Below are 23061 nucleotides of genomic sequence, written 5' to 3' on the forward strand. Positions count from 1 at the left end.
TAAGATTGTCGCTAAAATACATCGCATATTATATTTATTATTTAGGTCAGATGGAAGCAAGTCTTATGCAACTACTATCAATAATTCTTGTATCTAGCCGTTTAACTGTCCGTAGCATAAACGTTATGTTAACGTATGTTTTAGGTCCAATCACTGTATGCTAGAGTGACTAATTTTTTCCATTACAAGAACGAACCACGTAATGATATAATTCTTTGTATCGCATGGATCAATTCTATATGGATGATGCCTTCTTTTTTTAAATATATTTTGTTGTTAAATATGTCCATCTATACTATCTATTTGTCACCAGTAGAACTGAGATTTTAAATTTTGTATTACGCCGTTTGTCAGAATATTAATAGACCGCTGTTGAAGTCTTTTAAACCAATTGAATACAAAAAACGCTTAAAAATAAATACTTTACAGAAGAAGTTTAATTTTTTCTTAAGACATTGTGTCTAGTCATAGAACCGAAAAGGTCATGGTTAAGATCAATGAAATAAGGTACTAAAGGTTCCAAAACCCGTTTTATTCACCATGTTTAGTTCCCTCTAAACTTATTGAACGAGTTAGTAGCAGTATAAACAGATGTTCAAGCTTCAATTAAAGGGTGAGCTCTGTTGTGTAAATGGTAAAACTGATAAATACTGGAAATCAATATAAATGTCAGTTATATATAAAAAAATTATTTGGTCTTTTAAATATGCAAGTATTAATCTATAAGCTTAAAATGATTTTTTTATATGAAAGCACTGCTATCTATTTTCTCATCATAAAACAAATATATGTAGCGTTGTATTGTATCTATATCAAATATACTGTATTTTATCAATTTATAAGGTATATACATTCATATATAAAACATTCTAAGGTTATTTTGGCACTTTTTCTTCAATCCTGATAAAGAAAATGAGATAATATCTGAAGAGTATTATATGTTTTATTGGTTGAGTGAAAAAATAAATAAAAATTCTCAACTGCACACTTTCGAAAATCAGTATTTTATTCATCAGATTTGTCCCTCAATAATTGTTTCATTTCCAAATTTCAGAAAAAGTAATCCACTGCGACAGATACTTAAGTTGGTGACTTTTCAACGACTAATTGATCATTTTTGCATGCTTTTTATTCATTAAAAAGTGCCTCTTTGAGTAGTTATGTTAGTTCTGGTATATTCTTCAAGATCTTTGTTGTTAAGTAACCATATTAGTTTTAATCTCATCTTCAATCTGATTCACCCTCTTCTGATCTCAATTTCAACCTGATGTATTCATACGTGAAGAATAACGGTTTTCACCCGCCTCACTGCTGTTTAACATCTATATATAGTCTATCTAAAGAAGCAGTGAACATATGCCATTAAAATGCTTAATATATTGCCTGCCGCAATCTTCTCATTTTATTCCAGTTAAAAAGAGATACAATGCTATTTGATACGTTCGAAAGTATAAACTAATCAGCATTTAAAAGTCGTTGGGTTGCCAAATGTCTGCAAAATTCTTCAAAATATTGGTTATAACAACTACAGGTTATAAACTGGCAAACGTTGTTTTGTTGTTTTGACAAATTTCAAATCGCTGCTTATTATTACTCTGATAATGCCGAGGCTAGACAGACTGTTACTGTGTTTTACTGTTAAGACCACAGATTGCGTCTTAACAGCAAAATTCGTTAGAGAGGTAAACATTTTTACTGTTAAATATTAAGATGCAATGGTTTTTACTGAAAGTGTTTTTAGCGTGTTGTAGCTGCACTGAATATTAATATGGACAAGATCATTAAAATATCTCAAAAAATTAAAAATATAATTTCGGAGTCACCGAAAAAAAAACGGGTGACATATCAAGATCAGCTTGATGTTAGCTCTATTAGTCATACCATTAAGTAATGATATAGTAGTAGTAATGATGAATATATATATATATATATATATATATATATATGTATGTAATAAATCATTACTTAGTGTTATGACTAATATTACATATATTACATTACATGGTTAAAAACACTTTTGAAGAAGAAACTGACAAAAGTGAAATCTTGAACGAATGTTAGATTGGAAGTTGTCCGCTAGTTATTTAATTAAACTTTTTGAATATGGGATTATGATTCAATGTTGACAACTTGCAAGTCAGGGTGATGAGAGTGTAAACAACTAACGGAGAGTATATAAATAATATACTGTAGCGACCTTCAGATGTTTCGAATTTTCCCGCATTTCTCAGCAGCCCACAGATCTACTCGAGGCGTTCCACATAGCTGAAGTTAGCACCCACGGTGAGGTGGCAACAAGTGGTACTGACAGAGGGTACGACGTGGCAACCTCAGGTGGTGAAGCTAGGGGTTGATGCGACGCCTCGAGGTTCTTTCCGTTCCCGACTCTGAGAGTGATCAGACGTGCCACTCTTCGTAGCACCTGAAGGTAACCCTGCCACGTGCATTTCCTTCTTTTTATATTCTTATAGTGTGATCTTGTTTAGTGTTTAATATCTTGTTTATTGTTTAATATCTGTTCGTCTAAAAATAAATATTTCTTCTGCATATAATTATATTCCATTTGTACGGAAATAAATCGTCGAATATTTTGTCTTTATCTAACCGCACCTGTACCCTAAAATACTATAACTGTAGGAAGTTGTATTGGAGTGCGAACGATTAACGTACATAGGTATAACTGTTCAGAATTATACATGAGCATTGGGTTAGAATGTTCGAGAATAGGATGAATACTAACTGATTTGTAGATATGGTAAGTGCAAAGAATGTTGTACACAAGTAGTAGCAGAAGATACAAAAGCATACAAATCAATACATACAATCGTGGTATCAAAATGACTTGACAAGCAAATACATTATCGAACGAAACAAGAACAAAACGTAAAAAGGTAAATATGGTCCCTAATGAGAGTAAAACACATTATTTAGATATACAATTATTAATTAGGTAGATTAAGCATCCGGGGATGCCACAACACAAAAAAAAGACGCCTATAACTCTACCTCATGTGAGGTGATGAAAAGAGTTTTATCTAAATATAATAAAACAACTCTAAAATTCTGTGGCTGTATAATTAACAGTAGTTTAAATTATTGTATAATATATGCATTAGATATATTATAACGTTAAAATGATCTATATATATATTTGGTAACATTTTGGTTTCATTATTTTATTTAAACCATTAGAATATTTTTATATGTCAACTAAAACTCAAAGTTGATGCGGCAACATTACGCCGTTTCAACGTTAAAAATGTAGATGACGTATGTTCACTGCTACAATGGATAGACTATAGTTCATTCGGTAACATTTTGAAAATGTCGTGAAAATTTACTTAGAAATTTCCTTTCTACTACGTATGAAGGAATGGAAATACCAAGTTTTTTTAATGTAATTTCAGAATTACAGAAAAAAAATTATATGAAATTTCCATTATATTAGATTTTATTTCAACCAAAACCTCTTCGAAGTGGACTGAAATCCTTATCATACGTATTAATATAAGTAGTTCATACGATGAAATCGTATCAATCTATTTTCGTAATTCGTTGATCTGAAAAAGATCTCAACGGCAGGCCGTTATGTAAAAGATGTCTATAATAAAATTATTTCAAAATCGGCATAGTACCGATCGCGGTAACAATTATAACAACGCCGGCATATTTCACATTGAAACCTGCTTATTTTTTTCGTATTCATAAAGTAGATCGATCTTTAGTTGTAGCGCCAAATGGCGGCATATCTGTTATCAATCGCTTAAAAGTGAATGTACAAGCGCCAGAAGCTGTTACGGAGATATTTTGAAAATTTATTGTGCAACATTACTTGGTATTACGGAGTTTTTTTCTCATAATCACATAATCATCAATCATTTTAGTGAAGACGATATGTGTATCTAATGAAAACCGGTAGTAATCTAGAAATCCTACTTAGTCTGTAATTATTCGTCGTATATTTTTCATCGTCAGTCGGAATACGCCACAGAAAACTTATCTTGATTTACCAGACAGTAAAAAAATATAGTTTAAGCAAAAACTTGGCTTAGTGCCCAGTTTCCGGACAGTGTCCCAGGATAATCAACCATCAAGGAATATCAATAGCTAAGTTTTGATGTGGTGAAATGAGCACCGAAGACGGTGAATGCAGTAGACGCCTAAAAGATGTTGTTATCGATGAAAATATTTAAAAGATCCACAAAATGATTTTGAATGACCGTACATTGAAATTGAATAAAATAGCAGATATTCTAATTATATCAACTGAACGTGTACATCATGTCATTCAAGAATATTAGGGTATGAGAAAGCTCTGTGCAAAGTAGGTGCAGCCCGAACTCACTTTTGCCCAAAAACTAGGTCGAGTTGATGATTCGGAGCAGTGTTTGGTGATAATCAAGCGTAATAAACCCGAGTTTTTGCGTCGATATGTGACAATGGATGATGTGTGACAATCCATGATTTCACTTCGAAGTCCAATCGACGGTCATCCGAGTCCGCACACGATGAACCCGCTCCAAAGCGTCGGAAAACGCAACAGTCGACTGGTAATAAGTTTCTGTATTTTCTGTTTTCTGTTGGTAATAGTATAAATAGAATAATTTTCATTGACTACCTTGAAAAAGAAAGGATCATCAAAAGCGACTATTACATAGCGTTATTGGACCGCTTGTAGGACGAAATCGCCGAGAAACGTCTGCATTTGAAGAAAAAAAAAGTGCTGCTTCACCAATATATGCACCGTGTTATAAGATAGTGAAAACGATGGCAAAACTCCATGAATTGGGCTTCCAATTGCTTCTTCATCCACCGTATTCTCCAGATCTGACCCCCAGCGACTATTTCCTGTTCTCGGATCTCAAAAGAATGTTCGCTGGGAAGAAAGTTTAGTAGAATGAAGAGGTGATCGCCGAAACTGAGTCCTATTTTGAAGCAAAGGACAAATCGTACCACAAAAATGGTATCGAAAAGTGGGAGGGTCGCTATAATCAGTGTATCACCCTTGAAGGGAATTATGTTGAATAAAAAAAACTAATTTTGCCAAAAAAATGTTTTTTACTATGGTAGGCCGGGGACTTTTTAATTGACCTGTTATAATCGGTTCACGTGGTAAGCTGTCTGAAAGGTACTGGAGAATTTGAAACCAAACTTCATCCAATTAGTCTTGTAATTCATTGTTTTCGAATTTTTTTAGCCCTCCGGGATGGTCTTTGTCAATGACATCAGAATCATCACCCTTATATCGATGAAACCAAAGCCGACATTTGGAAAATGACGGAGCCGAATTACCACAAGTTTCTAAAAATATTAGATGTTTTTAATTCAAACAACCAAAGTTATGAATTCCGAAAATGTAGTTTTGCGCGTGTGATAATTTAACATACATCTATAACATATATATATATATATATATATATATATATATATATATATATATATATATGTATATATATATATATATATATATATATATATGTATATATATATATATATATATATATATATATATATATATATATATATATATATATATATATATATATATATATTAAATTTGTCAAAACCAACGAATTTAAGATTTAGATTACGTCGTTTAACTGTCGTTTATATTGATAGCAGGTGGGGCAAACGTCCCGGTACCATTTTCTTTTACATATTTTAAAGTCTCCTTTTACCAACTATGGGTTTATCTGGACTAAACCTACTATTTACCGCGGGTTTCTGGTGAGGCTGGCGAGTGACCAGGAGACATCCGGTCTTATCCAGCCTAAGTCACTCAGCAGGATTCGAACCCGCGATTATCAAAGTTATGAGAATAGCGCATTTTCATCACTTTTCGCTGTGTTCCATTTCGTCGAAGTGTGAACAAAAATGTTTTTCAGTGCGATTAAAATATTCTAGCTACCCCACCCGCCATATTCTCCAGACTTTGATCCTTCTGATTACTGCTGTCTGGCCAATGTGTACCGTGAGAAACATATCTGGTGAAGATACCAAAAATTGGGTCTATTCATGGATAGCCTCAAAGGATACATAACAAAGATGGAAAAAAGTAGCGGCTATCAATGGACAATACTTTTAATAAAATACACTGTACTGATTTTTCATGATTAAGCTTAAATTTAAATAAAATCCTTTAAATATATCTAGTTGGTTCTATTCTCTTAAGATGTCTCTGCAACTTAACAAGCAGTGCTTAGTATTCTTATGTAATTAAAAGTTATTTCAGTACATTCTGTTGCCATAAAAGGAATTTAGTCTTCTCTAATAGATGGCTTTAAAGTCTCATACTTATAGTAATACTTATTTAATGAAGCCGCACTATAATGCGTTTGAAAGGTAACAATTGGTACAGACATTCGAGATAAAAATGGTATCATTCATACAGTCAGTCAAAAAACATTGTGCTTTGAGCACGTTGATTCTAGAATATCATTAGCCCTGATCTCGCTATGTCAGAGTACCATTTGGTTCAGCTTCGAATAAATAAGAACTATTATCACCTGAAAAAAAACAGAATTAACTTTTTTCCCAATTCATAGTAAAAAAAATCACCATACAACTATAACATAATCTGAAACAATAAGAATTTATATTACACCTTGATTTCATAACATTCAGCAATACTTTTATTTCATGCAGCTGCTATTATTACGACCAGACAAAGTCTAATTTAGCCAGCTATGAGGAAGAAATTAATTGGTTATTACAACAGCAACAACAATCAGAATTCGAGTCGAATCAACGCTAAACATCTGGTCTAGAATTTACTGTCATATTGGCCGAAGACCTAATAACATACCATGTATGGTTCCATAACAATTTCTTACTGTGAGACTTGTATGAATTAATGGTGGAAAATGTGACAGTATCTACACTGCCTGTAATAAATTATTTTATTAGTACTATATTTACTTACACATATTACTAAAACAAAGATTACGTTATTCCTGCTACAGTTAAGAGAGTTGTTAAAATAAATTTGTTTCGAGCCGGCTTGGTGGCGTATTGGTAAAGGCGACAGGACGGTCCTAAATGTATGTTTATGATTGTTTAATATTTGGGATTGTCCCTGACAAGACTGCAAAATACTACAAGGAAAATGATCGTAGTTACGCCAGTAACCAGGCTGGGTAGGATCGGATGTCTTCTGGGATGATTTCTAAGTTGGTCAGTCGCCAGTCGATAGGCTTAATGCTGAGGATCGTGGTTCGGAACCCACGTTAAACCGTAGGTCCAGTCCAGATAAACCCCTAGTTGATAAAAGGAGTCTTTAAAATAAATTTAAAAAAATTGTTTCGATTTTGGAAAATTATTACTTTAAAATAAAATATTTTAATAATTTAATTTGATTTTATTAATTTAAGTTTCTAATTTGAGAACATTATCTGATTTGGGTTACATGAGGTGATGAGGGTTGCCTTTTAAATTTCGGGATTTGCGATATAAGACTTTTATTTGTCAAACCGAATATTCCCAGAACATATATTTTAATATGCTCAATATACTCAATTTTAAGGTAAATCACCAAGTGATCTTACAATATCAGCTCATATTTTACATAATTTTTTCTTGGTTGACATCTAAAGTTATTGTTCTCGCCAATCAAGGTTTTCTGGGAAGGTCTTATTTGTTGTCATTCGATCATTAGTTGCTGACTTAGCAACTAATGGCGACTTTGAGAAAGTGTAGGTAACTTCAGAGACGATATACCAATCATACTATAATTCTTGGAATTCTTAATAATTGTATCATATATTAGGGGTTTGCACGTAGTTTGATCAGAAAGGTAAACAGTTAATACAAATAAAATTAGTAAATTTTAGAGTTCAAATCCGAACCTTCAGGCTCTTAAAAATGTGTCTTAAGAGCTTTTAATGTAGATTTATACAAACATATTTATTACAGCATTGTTGTACATACGTAAAAGGCGAATTCGGATGAAAACTGTGCCAATTTCTATGCGGTATTTCTCAATAACGTCTGACCTGAATCAATAAAAATAGTGCACTAATTTGAATCATCATTTCTTTTTATTTATATCTTTCGATATAAAAAGGTCATTACATTTATGTCATCATTAATGATCTAAGGCCAAAACCATAAAATATATTGGGCAATATAGACAATTACTGCATAATATTTGAGGACTTTCAAAGAACCTTTCTTTCTTGGCGACATACCACGCCATGCTCGGAAGGTTATCGTTCGTGATTTCGTTACGTTCATCAAACTATTCGAAAATGAGTCATGCATGGATAAAAGTAGTCTGAAAGGATTTAAATAAATTATTCTATTAATTACTCAGCATAGACGTTTATTGAACACCTTACTAACCGACGTCTTTTGTTGTTATTAGTGTTAAAGCCTTTCGCTTTTGAAAGAAATATTGCACCACCGTTTATGTCATTCGCGATATTTCGACTTTCTAAAAATGCAAACCACGGCTGATATAAAAATACAGTGAGAAAAATCGAGCAAACGGCCAGATCCGGGAGATTATGTTTTTCAAAATAATAAATAAATATATTATAGTAAAATAAAGTCAATAAAACATATATCTTAGGTGCTTGCGTTTATTCTGATATTTTTTTTTAATTTAAAAAAGTATTTATTAGGAAAAACGTATATAATATAAAAATACGATATTTTCCATCGTTTTCTAGAACTCTTTTTCCATCTCTCTGGTAACATGGCGATACCATGTTGAATGAACAATGTTGGTTTTGCAACGATCCAATCATCGACCATTTTCCCACTATTCAGCACTTTAAAACTGTGTGATAAACTAAGCCATGCTGCATCGATATGAACATGCCCGAGCGTTCTCATGCAAGAGATGACGTCTTTGCATCTGTTCATGGATACTAGTGATCACCTTGTGGTAGAAATTCGACCACAGTTTATATAGTTAATAATATAACGTTTTTATAAGGGGTGTCCACCTAAATTTTTTAAAAATTATTTGGATAATTTTTTTATTATGTGGCATTAAAAAATACATACAACCGTAAATTTTCACTTTTCTATCACCAACCCTTGCTTTTTAATAGTAATTTTAATAATTCTATCATTTTTTATCCCTCTAGATAACATCAATTATTAACACTTGATAAGTTATACCCTCCATGTGTCTATCGGTGTCAGTTCTTACCCAGTAAACAGCATGGAGTAGCGATGACAACGAAGTTGGTCTCCTATTTCTCACAATAAGCCTCATAACAATAAGCCTTCCCTCATTCCCTCTACAGTTTTCGGCTATTATTAGTGTTTATGCGTCAAGTGTAGTAGTTAAACATTTTTGCTATCTCAGTGCAGCTCTCATATCAAATTTATTCTCAAGTAACTTTATTATTTATTTATGAATAACTAATATTATTGAATTTAATTTATTATTAATAACTAATAAAATTATTCATTTTGAGTGTAATTCGCACGATCAGTTAAGTGATGTACATAACCTCTAAAATACTCAACACGTGTCACGAGTTTCCGCAAACAACGGCTGTTGATATGATGGCGCACCTATAAGTATAAGTTTACAAAAGTCTTGCATGGGCTTCTGCAGGATATTTGTTTAAATTAAACAAAAAATGTAATAATAATATAACGTAAAAATAATATATTATACTGAATTACTCACCAAGTGAATTCGCCTTTAGAAGCCGACTAAGTGCAGTTCTTTTTTCTAAAAATGGATTTTTTTTCATTGATTATGCTTACGATTATTAGTTAAATAATAATTAAAATTATTATTTTAAAGATTTCGACTAATTACTTGCAAGAAATCTTGAAAAAGTAGCAGTTTTAAAAAATTCTAGGAAGATATCGCCGCTCAGAAAACTACCACTATAATCATTTAATTAAAAATTATTTCATATTTTAATATTACAGTAACGTACATAAGATATTATGTAGTATAAAAAGGAGATATAGCATAATATGTTTTTATAGCACATATTTTACTAATTAATGATTATGTAACTGCTTGCTATAAAATAGTTTTATGTCATTTTGCCCTTTTTCTGTCATGTAATCACGGAATATTACGCAAATATAATACATCTTTATTTCGCTTGGGTTTTGATGTAATAAACTAAACTAATAATTTAAGCCAGTTTACAAATTAGATCTTAAAGAAGATTAGATCAAAACAAGTTGAATGTGAATTATTTATCCACTTACCTGCAATAAAATGATTAATATGATATTTTGCGAATCATTTAATTAACAATTAAAATAATTATGTCGAAATAAACCCCCACTGATTATGATTTATGTAGTGCTTTCGTTATCCTGTGGCTATTTTACCTTACCAGAAGTTTAAGGCCAATGGATGGGTAAATGTCAAACGTTACGCTGACGTCCGGCTAGTATTTCTCGTATAATTTCTTATATCTTATATAATGCATGTTGTACTGGGTTCCTCTTGTAATTATGCAGTTAAATTCGTGATATAATATTTATTTAAATAATTAGAGAATATATGTCTTTTTTTGAGATATACAAATGTTACATTTCTCTCATTAACGTTTTGCTTGCTTTTTAATAATTCAAATCATTCGTTTTACTTCAACAAGTTAAAAATGTTTCTTATATAATAAGGGGAATACTTTTAAAATTACATGTTGTTTAGACAATATTTTCAATATAATATCAAACCTTTATTTAACATAATATGAATTAAAGTAATATATGTTAAAATATTATTCAATATTATATTAAATCATATTAAAATATATACAAACTTTCTCAAGAACTATCACTAATGTTTTTTATATTGCATTTAGTTAAATCTAATTTTCATTAAGGTTTAATTATCAATAAAGTACTGATAAGTTTAAATTACTACATCACCGAATATTATAACAAAAGAATCAAGGTTAGTTTCAGAACTGTTAAAGAATCGACACAAAGAATAAAATGTCATATATTATATCTTATTGCATTAGTCATTAAACACTTGAATATTTATCAATGCATTCAAATGTTTACAGAACTACTGATAATAATTCATAATTTCTTCTATTTGTTATGCTATTTCCTATGTTATGTTCCATCTGGGAATGTCATTTAATTAATTACATTTTAATTGCTAAATATTTTTTGACTCCTTCGTTTATATATTCATGTAATCTTTATATTTTATCCATATTTCTCACCAACAACTCTTTAACAATTAGTTTCAGATGAAGATGTACATTTCATATATTTGGTACATCTTAAATATATTTTTAATAAAATGATACAATGCCACATCAGAAGGAAATATATTTGAATTAACAAATCAGTACAATGCTAAAAGAATAAAATGGTGATTTTATGAAGTTAAAATCAAGTTAAGCGGCTCATTTACGTTATGGTGCGATTATTTTCCAACCATGAGCGTTAAGAATGAGTACGTAGCTTTAAAAATCTAAAAATAATAGGTTAACTCAAGTATAACACGTAAAGACTTACAAACGTTGACGAGCAAAGCGTAACTAAATACACCACAGGGTAGTGCTTTCACTGAAATGGTTTTACTAGTCCTCATCATTAAGAACAACAATATTTTCTTGTTGGAAATGCTGGTCTGATGCCATTTCGATAGGTAGGCGGCATCAAGTATATCACTATACTAAAATAAAGTTACGCCAGTTTAAATTATTTAATTAACTGAAAAAATATTAAAATTTTGAAACAAAACACATATAGGGTACTTATTTTAACATTTTTTGTTCGTGTCAAAATAAGTCCCCCAAACAGTTGTTGAATTTTTGTTCTGAAGAAATTGCCCTTAAAATATTCCTCGACTTCAGCACAACACAATTTTTGAGGCCGAGTTTCAGAAAGAAGCCCAGATGGGCTGACAATGTAACGATAGTCAGAAATCATGGATTCTGAGTATTTTTATACCAAATGAGAGCAGTCATATTTGAGGTCCAAAAAGTGTTTTAAAATCGATTGATTAGTCAACATTAGAAGTTAGTGATATCAGTAATTTCTTCGAAATGTTACTTGAATATTTTTTGTAACAAATAAACTTACTTTAAAACATGTTCTCTGATTCTCTTGTTAATATACCAAATAGTATTTTTCACGTACCGTTTCCTGTAGTACTTGTCCTGACCTACAGCTCAACGTAATACCAATTATCCAAGCCAATGTAATAAATAAGTATACATATTGGTAAGGATTCTTTAAAAGAACAATTAAAATTAGATGTAATATAACTGAGGGATACAGGGGAGAAACAGGCATTGTCACATTTATATGTTTTTGAACTGATTATATCCATGTATATTACTAATATAGCAGAATCGAACACTAACGTTGCAATACATGTAGTGACGAAATAATTATCCTTAAAAAAACACGGATACAGTACAAATACAAATATGCAGCTAGGAAATGCATACATACATAGACCAAAAGCTTAATTTAGTATTTTCTCACTTGGGTGTATTCCTAACATTGCATATTTTTCCTCTGTGCCCTTTCATTATCAAATATAGTCTCCCTGATAGTTTTTTTTGTGATTAATTACAAATATTAATACAAAAACGAACACTGTATGAACTTTATTACTTTTCGTTACGAGATCTCCTTCTTTTAATGACTTTATAAGTTGCCAAATATGCAGTTACATAAGTTAGCTAGCTTGAAGCTTGTGTTGAACAATATATAACACTAACACCTAGGACATATTTTTAAAATTAAACATGGAGAAGACATAAATGATATAACGAACAATATATATTTCATGGTGTACTAAAAGAAACCTATTTCAAAATGAATAGTAACCATGGATAGTGTCAATCAAATTGTTCGCAATGATTCAGTAAATACATTATTTACACAAAGACCTAAAGCTACACCTCTACAAAACTTAATTGGTGTAAGTATACAAGCCCAGGCAATCAACCAGAGGTTTTAGAACGCAAAATGAGGTAAATGAACAATTTTCAAAGTCTGAAGAAACTGACTTTTGTCCTAAGGGACAATCAACAGAATCCCTCCATTCATCTGAAGAAGAAATTGTCTGTTAGTTTGTGTTATGCTGTGTTGTTCTAAATAGATAAAGACAGTTCAAGTTCACATTTCAAGTTCGACAGCTTGAAGATAAATATTCATCTGCCATTTTCCATCATTCAACCCTTTTCCATCAGTTTATGTAAGACCCTAGTTTCTTAATTGCTATTAAATGAAGGAAAACTTTAATATAGTACGCCAAATTTGGCATGAAGGCCTTGTTCATAAACTACAGAAAATGTTACCAAAACAACATACCAAACTATTCAAATCGTACATTACAACTAGAATGTTTAGAGTCAAACAAAAAGAAGCTTACTCTACAATAAAAGAAGCAAAAGCAGGTACACCACAAGGAAGTGTACTGGGACCAATGCTTTATCTACTGTACACTTGTGATATACCACAAATGGAGAATATTACGATGGCTACATTTTCTGTTTATACTGCGGTTATAGCTCTCGGGGACAATAGTGAAGAAGCCTCGCGATAATTATAATAGGCAACTGACAATATAAATAATTGGAATCAAGCTTGGAAAATAAAAATTAATGAAAGGAAATCTGTACATGTGCAGTTCACCTATGAACAGACCGTACAAGCACCAATAATATTAAATAATACTATCATTCCATATAGCAACAACGCCAAATATCTCGGAATGAATCTTGATGTAAAGCTTCGCTGGAAGGAACATCTAAAGAAGAAAAGAAAAGATCTGGAATTGGAATATAGGAAAATATACTGGCTAATTGGAAGAAAATCACGATTATCAGTACATAAATGCTATTATATAAGCAAATACTAAAACCTATATAGACCGAGTTCCATTATGGGGATGTTCTGCAAAGAGTAACATAAATAAAATACAAATTTTTCAGAACAAAGTCCTGAGAGGTATTGTGGGCGCACCTAAATACTATAGGACCTACATCGAGACCTTTAGATACCCACAGTCAATCAAGAAATCAAGGGAAGTTATTAGTTAGAGAAGATCAAGTTATCATAAAGATAAATTGTTGGTTAGTAGGAAACGACTAGTAACAATGTAATTATTAAATGATAAAAATATACTATACCAAGATATATGAATAAATTGTAGATGCAGATACCACCGAAGCAATAAATACAACATGAGCCATTAGAATTGATATATTTTCAGAAGCTTCCATTCCAATTCTACAAAAAATGCTTGAGTTTATAATTCTTTATCAAGAATTCGACATACTCTAAAAGTTCAATATGATATTGTGTGCAGTATTTCAAACGTTTAGCCTCTTCCAGCTCGCTGAAGCGTTCGTCAAAAACGTTTGTTAGTAGTTCACAAAAATGTTTTACCCGTAAATGAATTATTTCTACCAGTTCGGTTGGTAAGACTATTATGATTGCCATGACGGGCACGTAAATTAATGCAGCGATGGTTTGTATTGTGGAGATCAATATGGTTTGCATCGGTGTTAATGGAGACGGCCACCAAAATGGCAGTATAACCCCTACAAATCAAGAATCAGAATATAAGATCAAATCGAAATATCTCAAACTATTTATGGAGATTTAGGAAAATAAGATCATTCATTGTTTTATAAATCATTAATTAAGTATCCAAGATATATCATAGCAATAATGGGAATACTGAATAAGTTCTTGCTGTTATTGTTTAAATATGCCTTATACAATTATGTGAGTTAATATTTCCCTAATATAAATGTTGTTGTTATTACAGGCCAAACCACATAACATGCTTACTGAGATATTTTTGTCAGAAACAATATACGTATATAAATAATTTAAAAATACAATTAATGTTGAAGGCGAAGAACTGGAGAGCTTAAATCGTGAAAAGATCATATAGACGCAAGATGAACTTTTTCTAAACATGTATTATTTCAAACACATTAGAAAACCATATTACAACACATTCTAGCATAAAACTTCAACCAAAGGGATGGGATAAATTATGTCAACGCATCAACATAGTTGGCAAAGCTCCTGCTCTATATTTGCTGATATTAACTGTTATTATGAGTTGCTCAAATATCGTTAACGAAAACTAAGCAACTGAACCACTTTAGGAACGCTTAAGGAAAATTCTCCTATCCTACCTGCTAATTTTATCAACATTTCCTACAGATTGTGAAATATGGATGTCTTTTGTTCAAAATTTTAAGACGAGCTATCATGAATATATATATATATATATATATATATATATATATATATATATATATATATATATATATATATATATATATATATATATATATATATATATATATATATATATTATAGTCTCCTTTTACCAATGAGGGTTTATCTGAAGTGGACCTACTGTTTAACGTGAGCTCCGAACCACGGTCCTCGGCATTAACCCAATCGATTGGCGAATGACCAACATAGAAATCATCCCAGAAGACATCCGGTCTTACCCAGCTTGATTACAAACATGACATTCTTTACCGGATTTTACACTCTTGCTAGGACAATCAGAAATATTAAACAATAACAAACATAAATTTACGACCATGCCCCAGTAGGATTCGAACCTGCGATTATCGCAACAGTACGTGGACCGTCTGTCGCCTTTACCACTGCGCCAACCAAGCCGGCGAGTAGAGTTATTGCTCCATGCTTCCAGCAGTTTGAAAGGTATATATTTGCATTAACGAAGCTAAAGACTGAAATAATGTTCCTTTTGGGCAGTTGGGCTTGGCCTAAGGATTGGCCTATAATAAACAATTCTACGATTTTTGCATCTTAGTATTTTTTGATCACATTGTGTACCAATAATATGAGAAAAAGTATTGGCTAGTGAAGAACAATCTTCTCGACTTTTTAAAATATATAATTAACGTTGGTTATTGTAAGAACTTATTCCAAATTCTGATTAATTTTACAAGCAAGAAAATGTATCTTTGAATGCTGGTATGAAAGATATACGCTTTGTTTTTCTATAAATATTTTTACCACACATATCCTCGATTCCTTTTTCTATATTATTTCTTTCGCAGGTTTCACGATTCCATAATTGAAGACAGTAGAAAATCAACACAGAAAAATGGACATAGCGATTGTTCATCTTTGATAGTAGGTTTAATTTTTTCACTAGTTTATCATAATCTTTTGGTTTATCATATTTCGTAAAATCGGTGAGCCTTCTAAAAAAGAACAACTATATAAAGTTTTTATTTGACAAAGAAACCATTAATGGCAACAATATTCTTTTTTCCATCGTTACGATAACAAGAAAAGATACCTCAATAATCGAAAAGATTAATTCATTAGTGAATGATGCTGATATTTTTATTCAACAAAAGTATGCACGGCACTTAATTCCGTTATAAATATTCCAGCTTGGTGCGCCCTCTGGTGATTTAGTCGCGTACAACTTAGTTACAAGTTTATATAAGGGAAATCGTATTCTATGTCTATTTTATTTTATGGGCTTCTATAAATAAATATCCGATATTAAACAATTTCTTCTCAAAACTTATGTTAAAATAGCGTCATAGCGTTAAAATAGAATTGACAGTACAACTGTTCAGCAATGTAGGTCTACATGAACTTATTGAAGAAGCTACTGAAAATAGCTCTTTGACTTCTTTTCATAAAAAGTAATTGAATATTTTTCTAAATCAAAGCAAACAAATAAATATCATAGAAATCATCAAACCCAACCAACTTACAGCAAATTCTTTGACTTATCTCTTAACACTTTTGATATAAGATCTAATAAGTAAAATATACCTCATAAAATTTGACCATCTTCTGTGTCTCATTTGTACTAACTTCACACTAAGCAAGGTACAGGCGAAGCCTGCTCCATAAATAATATCATCAGACAAACTATTGAATCGGCCTTCTAAAACAATAACAAATATTAATATAAAATATTTTTAAATACCAACTCATTCACGTACTTCTTAAACAGACAACCGTATGAAGGAATATGAAAAGAAAATTAAAAGCGGTTAAAAGTCTCGCTAAAAACCACTGGAGTCTTTGAGAAATATCTGTTTTGTTTCCTTCTTTTGGATAGAAAAATAACATTTTCAAAAAGTTTAGTGTAACAAAGAACGCTTCATCTTCTTTCGGATGATACAACATGGTGGTGCAATGGTAAATAACAAAACCTATTCCACATGTGTATATATACAGATGACGGATATTGATATTTTGATAAGTACCTGTCAACCGAATAAATCCATAACACTGAAGTATTTGAAATAGGCATCCACTCAATTATATGTACTATAAATAAAAAACAGGTTAATTTAAAATTGCTACAGTATTTAATTTTTTATGCTTTTATAATGTATTTGAATGATAGTATGTTAAAGGAAACTTATAAATGCTTTACGAATAGGTGTTAAAGGCTGTTTCGACGAATAGTGTTTAGTTGAGGTTGAGAAGGTATCTTCTTAGATATTAATCGGTTAAGCAAAAATTTGGTCTCCCTTTTTGGGGCAAATGGGCGTACCTGGAGGTGTGAAACTTGGCGCGGTTAAAGCTTGTACTGAGGTAGACTACAGTAAGCTGGGGCTAGCTTACTTCGCTTTTGGGATAAATAAAACAAAATGCCATAGAATAACTTAATGGAAAAGGAAAGAGAAGATAGAGAAGGAAAATTAATAGAATTCCATAATGGTAGTAGATGGTGGAGGCAAGTTCTTAAAACTGAATTTCAATGAACAGTATTTTCTAATTTTTAATTTAAGAAACATGATTTTTCTTAAAGTGTTTATTAATATAGTTTAAGGGAACAGTAAGTAAGTAACACATCTAAGACCACCATGCTTTTAATTAATTTCAATGATTTTTACGTTGTCTAATTATCACCTGTTCGTCCGTGAAGCTGATAATTTCATCTGGAAATATTTCTTCTTCGTAAATAAACGCAACAAATCGCAGAACTTCTCTTAAAATATCTGAGAATAGCTGTTTTTTGCGTGATGTTTCTCCGTCAATGTAATCAATAAACCTTTGTTCTTTTTCATCGTTTTCATGGAGCAATGTATCCCATTTTTGTTATATTTTGACATGGTAAAATATTTATGTATTATGTCATACAAGTAATAGATTGGAATAAAACTAAATACGCCTAAATCAAGCAACCAGGAATAGCCGTCAGATCGGCAAGAGGAGACTTATAGATAATTATATATATATATATATATATATATATATATATATATATATATATATAAATATATATATATATATATATATATATATATACAAATATACATTACTTCATTTAATATACCATGTTTGTTTTAACAATTCCTTGATATTTTAAAATATCATTTTACTTTTTAAGGTTGAAAAAAGGTGTTTAGTATGCCGCGGTAACACCCTGTAGAAATATGCAATTTCGAAGGTGTGTCTGTTTAAACAACAGTGTGTATGTACCTCTTAAACGGTATTGCAGGTGAGAACGACCGAAGATAAGGCACAGCTTTTATATGCCGCTACAGTTCCTCTTCCGGATACGTAGCGTCATATACTGCAATGAGTAGCTTGTTCCGTTTCAAAAAAATGGTTAAAATAGAAAGTTAATTAAAAGAATTTTAGTACGAAGTAAGTAGAAATCTATTAGACAAGAATGTGCTCTATTTTGCCTTTACATGGCATTTGTATTGAAAGTTATTAGTATTAATTACTTGCGTGTATTTTAGTCAGTGATATCTATTGGTGATAATGGGAGGTATCAATGTAGACAATTATTAAATTTGATATAAATGTTTAAAACAATTTTCAGCGATTAAGTTTTAATGTTGTTTTATTTGAACAAATCTACTACCGAATCATATTAAACACTTTTAGAAACATATAGTCATGGTACTCTGTCATATCCCAATTGATGGTTTTGATTTCAACGGTTCAAAATAACAATTGGTCTGGAACGTGAAACAAACATCAAACAAAGAATTGTAAACAGAAGTTACTGGTCGGAAACTCAGCTCAAACTCTCAAAGACATTTCAGGCAGCTTAGCAGTTGCATTTTAGCAGTTTCATCGGCTGTCAGGCAAAAGAGAAGAGTTTCCTGCAGCATATTGTCACTGGCGATGAAAAGTTCATCTCATATAAAAATATATCGGTTGTTCCAAGAGAGCCATCTCAATCCACACAAAATGGAATATTCATGGCCATAAAGTATTGTTGTTCATATGGTTGAACCAGCAATGTAGATTACCGCGAGAGGCATTAACCAACATTGGTTAAATAAAATGAATTTCGTATTGTCGCATAAAAAATCATTAATAGAAGGAATACATAGGAACACAATAGAATAAATCATATATTTTCCAACAGTCGATATTTGACTTTCACAGTCAGTGAAACGAAACAAAAGTGTAACATTTGTGTCACAAATGCGGCATTAAGAAAAGTAACAACAAATAGCAACAACGCTAAAAATCTCGGAATGAATCTTGATGCAAAACTTCGCTGGAAAGAACATATAAAGAAGAAAAGAAAAGAATTGGAATTTAAATATAGGAAAATGTACTGGCTAATTGGAAGAAAATCACAATTATCAGTACATAATAAATTCCTGTTATATAAGCAAATACTGAAACGTATATGGACAAACAGAGTTCAATCCTATATGTTTTGCAAAGAGTAACATAAATAAAATACAAATTTTTCAGAACAAAGTCCTGAGAGGTATTGTGGGCGCATCCAAATACTATACGACTGATTACATACATCGAGACCTTCAGATACCCAGATTCAGTCCAGAAATCAACAGAATTGCAAGGAGGCATGAGGAAAGACTTCATTCTCATGAGAATATCGAAATATTGCAGCTTTTAAATACCACCAGAACCGGACACAGGCTCGAAAGTATCGAACTATCTGATCTTGTGTAGTGTTGTATAGTGAGGTGCATATATTAAAACATACAGCAGTGACATGTATACATTATTAACATTATTTCACCAGAGACTGAGATAGGGCGATGGGTCCTCCTAATTATATACCTAGATTTAAGTTATCATAAAGACAAATTGTAGGTTAGACGGTAACGACTAGTAACAATGTATTAATTAAATAATAATAAAATATATTTTCCTAGCCAAGAAGAACGATATCTAATTCTCTTGGAAACTGGAAGATGAATATATTTCCTTGATCATTTAAGTAATAAACTGTCGATAGAGTATATCTTCGCGATAGTAAAAGTTTTATTGTAACATTTTAAGGACTTAAGACTAACATTATCAGCAATTTTTTATGGCTTAACTTTCGCATATTATGGTCTTTATCATCAACTTACAATGCTAATATAACTTATAACTTAAAACATTATACAAAACTGTTGATAATCGGATATAATCGTTCTGGTCTGCATTAACACTAACTTTTACTTTTTAGGAACTACTCATTGCGTATTTCATTCATTCGATAAACATATCCAACATGATGATGATGCCCAACAACTTCCTCACACAACTGCAAGTCAGTCGGGCCGCAGCCATTGATCAAAACAAGAAGGAAAATTATCTTTATAATGTGACAGGTAGTGTAGGACTTCCCATATAACCATTTTTATATAGACTTTTATATATTTTGCAACATGTCAGGGTAAAATTGCTGTCTGTATCTAATTTAGGGATAGTATATGGTGTAACCGTTTTTTATTGAAGTCATAAAATGTGAAAAACATAAAAAGATAAAAGGGATCAGCGCTGGATTTACCTGTAGATGAGGCTTGGACAGTCGATGGTGGTAAGTTTAAACTGAACGATGGTCAGTCACTGAATGAATGAATGTACCCCTCAATAATCCCTCAGATAAACGTTTCGGGATTACCAGATATTCGTTATCGTATACTAGTTCGCGCTGCTGGCACGCCGCCCGTGTTCAACATCTAAGATTATATTTCTGGGTATTTTGTAGACAGTTATTCCACAATGTAAAATTCAACATGCCTCAAGGTCGCTACATAATAACTATAAATCCCTTCCGAATTTTCAGCGAACTATCTACAGCAATACCTCCTTGTAGTTTTGTTCAGTTTCAGTTTCCAATTTGGATGTTGTATTGAACTTTCTAAACTTGAATATAACTTATAATGTAATAGTAAAGCTACAGTATACAGTACAACCAACAGCATACAAAAACAGTCATCAATAATAAATAAGACAAAGTATAAAAACATGATCAAAAACACAGCGATGAGAACGCATTTATACATGTATTGCATATCAAGACGAATATCCGACCTCTTACCATGACATTTACTTAAATAAGTTTCCCGAAATTGCTTTATTAGCATTTTGCGACTTTTTACGAGAATTCGATTTGACTTTTTTCATCCCACAATAATAAATAGAGAACTCTTACATAAGGTATGACGCTTGCGGCTATATAAGAACCAGGTTCCGCGATATCAGACTCAGATACTGCCGATTGTCATATGGACACTTGGAGCGAATAAATCCACCGGGTTGATTGTTACGGCGACGTAACGCAGTCTTGCTCAACGTTGGTTGGAACTGGTGAAACAAACTGGGGACTGGGGACTTAGTTAGTTATATATTTGCGTTTAAGATAGGCATACAATTTTAATATTAAAAAGTATTGGGTATAGGAATGAATTAATAATACACTTTAGTGTATTTGAATTAATAAAAATTCATAGTGATAGACTGTTTTTATGGGTTTGGTTAATAATTTGATAATGTATGTATTAAATAGGCTATTGATATAAAACATGGGGCTAAAGTGACGCTACCATTTTGATTGCCTATAACTTTGCTCAAAGAAAAAATAAGTAAGTTTGGTTTTCATAAGAAGTTTATTTGGGCATTATATTTCTTTTCGTTATGACTGAAACATTATATCGGCTAAATGGTGACCGGGATTCACTATGCCACTTTCGGCGCTTTTTAAGGCATTTTTCATGACATCCTGCAACATCTGAGACTTGTCCTGAATATTGTCTTTAAGATGTTCAATCGTTTGGGATTTATTCACATAAACTTTTGATTTTAAAAAACTCCATAAGAAAAAGTTCGGTGCTGTTAAATCTGGCGATCTGGCTGGCCATGCTAAATCACCACTTCGCGAAATTTGTCTTGGAAAAACGTCATTCAGTAATTGAAATGCTGAACGAGCTGTGTGTGCTGTGGCCCCATCTTGCTTAAATCACATGTCGTCTAGTTCTTGCTCTTCCATTTCAGGCATAAGAAAATTTCGAATCACGTCTTGGTACCGCAACACCTTGGCCATTTTCAAAAAAATAGATACCAGTGATGTTTCCAGCATGAATACCATACAGTTTTTTTTAGTGGATGCAATAATGTTTCATGAATTAATTGACGATTCAGTGTTCCAAAGAAACCGACTGTTCTGTTTATTGATGTGGCCACTGAGAAGAAAATGGGCTTTATCGCTCATTATTAATTTAGATGAAAAATCTTCAAGTACACCAGACAATCTTAGGATTGCGTTACTGTACTCAACTCGTTGATCAGGATCCCTCGGTAAAAATTTTTGGACTAGGAATAGAATTTTGTACTAGAACATTTTCAAATCAGTTTTCAAAATTCGCTTTAAACTGCGTGCAGAAATGTGTAACTGGGAACCACGACCTCGAATTGATGTTTCTGGAGACTCTGCAGCACTGTCGCGCACCAAAGCTACGTTTTCAACGTTACGAGACGTCCGTTGTCTTCCAGAACGAGACCCGTCTACTGTCGTACCGTACTGTTGAAAATTCGCATGTAAACGCATGATAAATTGTGGTTTTTTGAGGTACTGGACGATTAGGTTATTTTGACGTAATTTCCGCTGAGTAGCAATAATGGAACTACGCTATTTCTGTTCGTTCTTGTGGCGTATATTTATCCACAATAAAATTCGGACGTCTACACAACACAATGGTTAAAGCGAAACTGAGCTGAACATCATATAACCGATATGGCGCGTAATCAGAATAGTACTTTTGCCCCACCTGTTATAATATTTTTCAATATAGGGCTATTAGTACCACTATGAGGGCTAACACTATATAACTTTTACTTAAATAAACCAAA

General features: G+C 31.9%; 2 protein-coding genes across 4 annotated transcripts in view; both read right to left on the reverse strand.

Moving 5' to 3' along the window:
• Positions 1 to 23061, reverse strand: part of LOC143199578 (uncharacterized) — a 189767-nt gene that overhangs the window by 30833 nt on the left and 135873 nt on the right. The gene's annotated exons all lie outside the window — the stretch shown is intronic.
• LOC143199890 (uncharacterized) lies at positions 11284 to 17110 on the reverse strand. The gene is made up of 8 exons (XM_076410013.1): positions 16935 to 17110; positions 16762 to 16876; positions 15982 to 16172; positions 14246 to 14510; positions 14097 to 14196; positions 12091 to 12183; positions 11468 to 11623; positions 11284 to 11419 (listed from the first exon to the last, which is right to left on the reverse strand). Exons 1-8 carry the CDS (start codon positions 17062 to 17064, stop codon positions 11372 to 11374), a joined length of 1098 nt encoding a protein of 365 aa, XP_076266128.1. The 5' UTR covers positions 17065 to 17110; the 3' UTR covers positions 11284 to 11371.

This window comes from Rhynchophorus ferrugineus, unplaced genomic scaffold (genome assembly GCF_030347505.1).
Source record: "Rhynchophorus ferrugineus isolate W39M unplaced genomic scaffold, kcgeb_rfMv2 rfM7, whole genome shotgun sequence".
Lineage (NCBI taxonomy): Eukaryota > Metazoa > Arthropoda > Insecta > Coleoptera > Curculionidae > Rhynchophorus > Rhynchophorus ferrugineus.

Bases quoted from the DNA above. Each gene is read 5' to 3' on its own strand.
- LOC143199890 (XM_076410013.1), bottom strand. From the start codon at position 17,064: ATGTTATTTTTCTATCCAAAAGAAGGAAACAAAACAGATATTTCTCAA. The intron at 14,197-14,245 runs GTATGTCGAATT...CATTTTTTGTAG, and splicing joins TATCATATTGAACTTTTAGA to AATTGGAATGGAAGCTTCTG. The intron at 11,624-12,090 runs GTACGTGAAAAA...ACTTTATTTTAG, and splicing joins GACAAGTACTACAGGAAACG to TATAGTGATATACTTGATGC.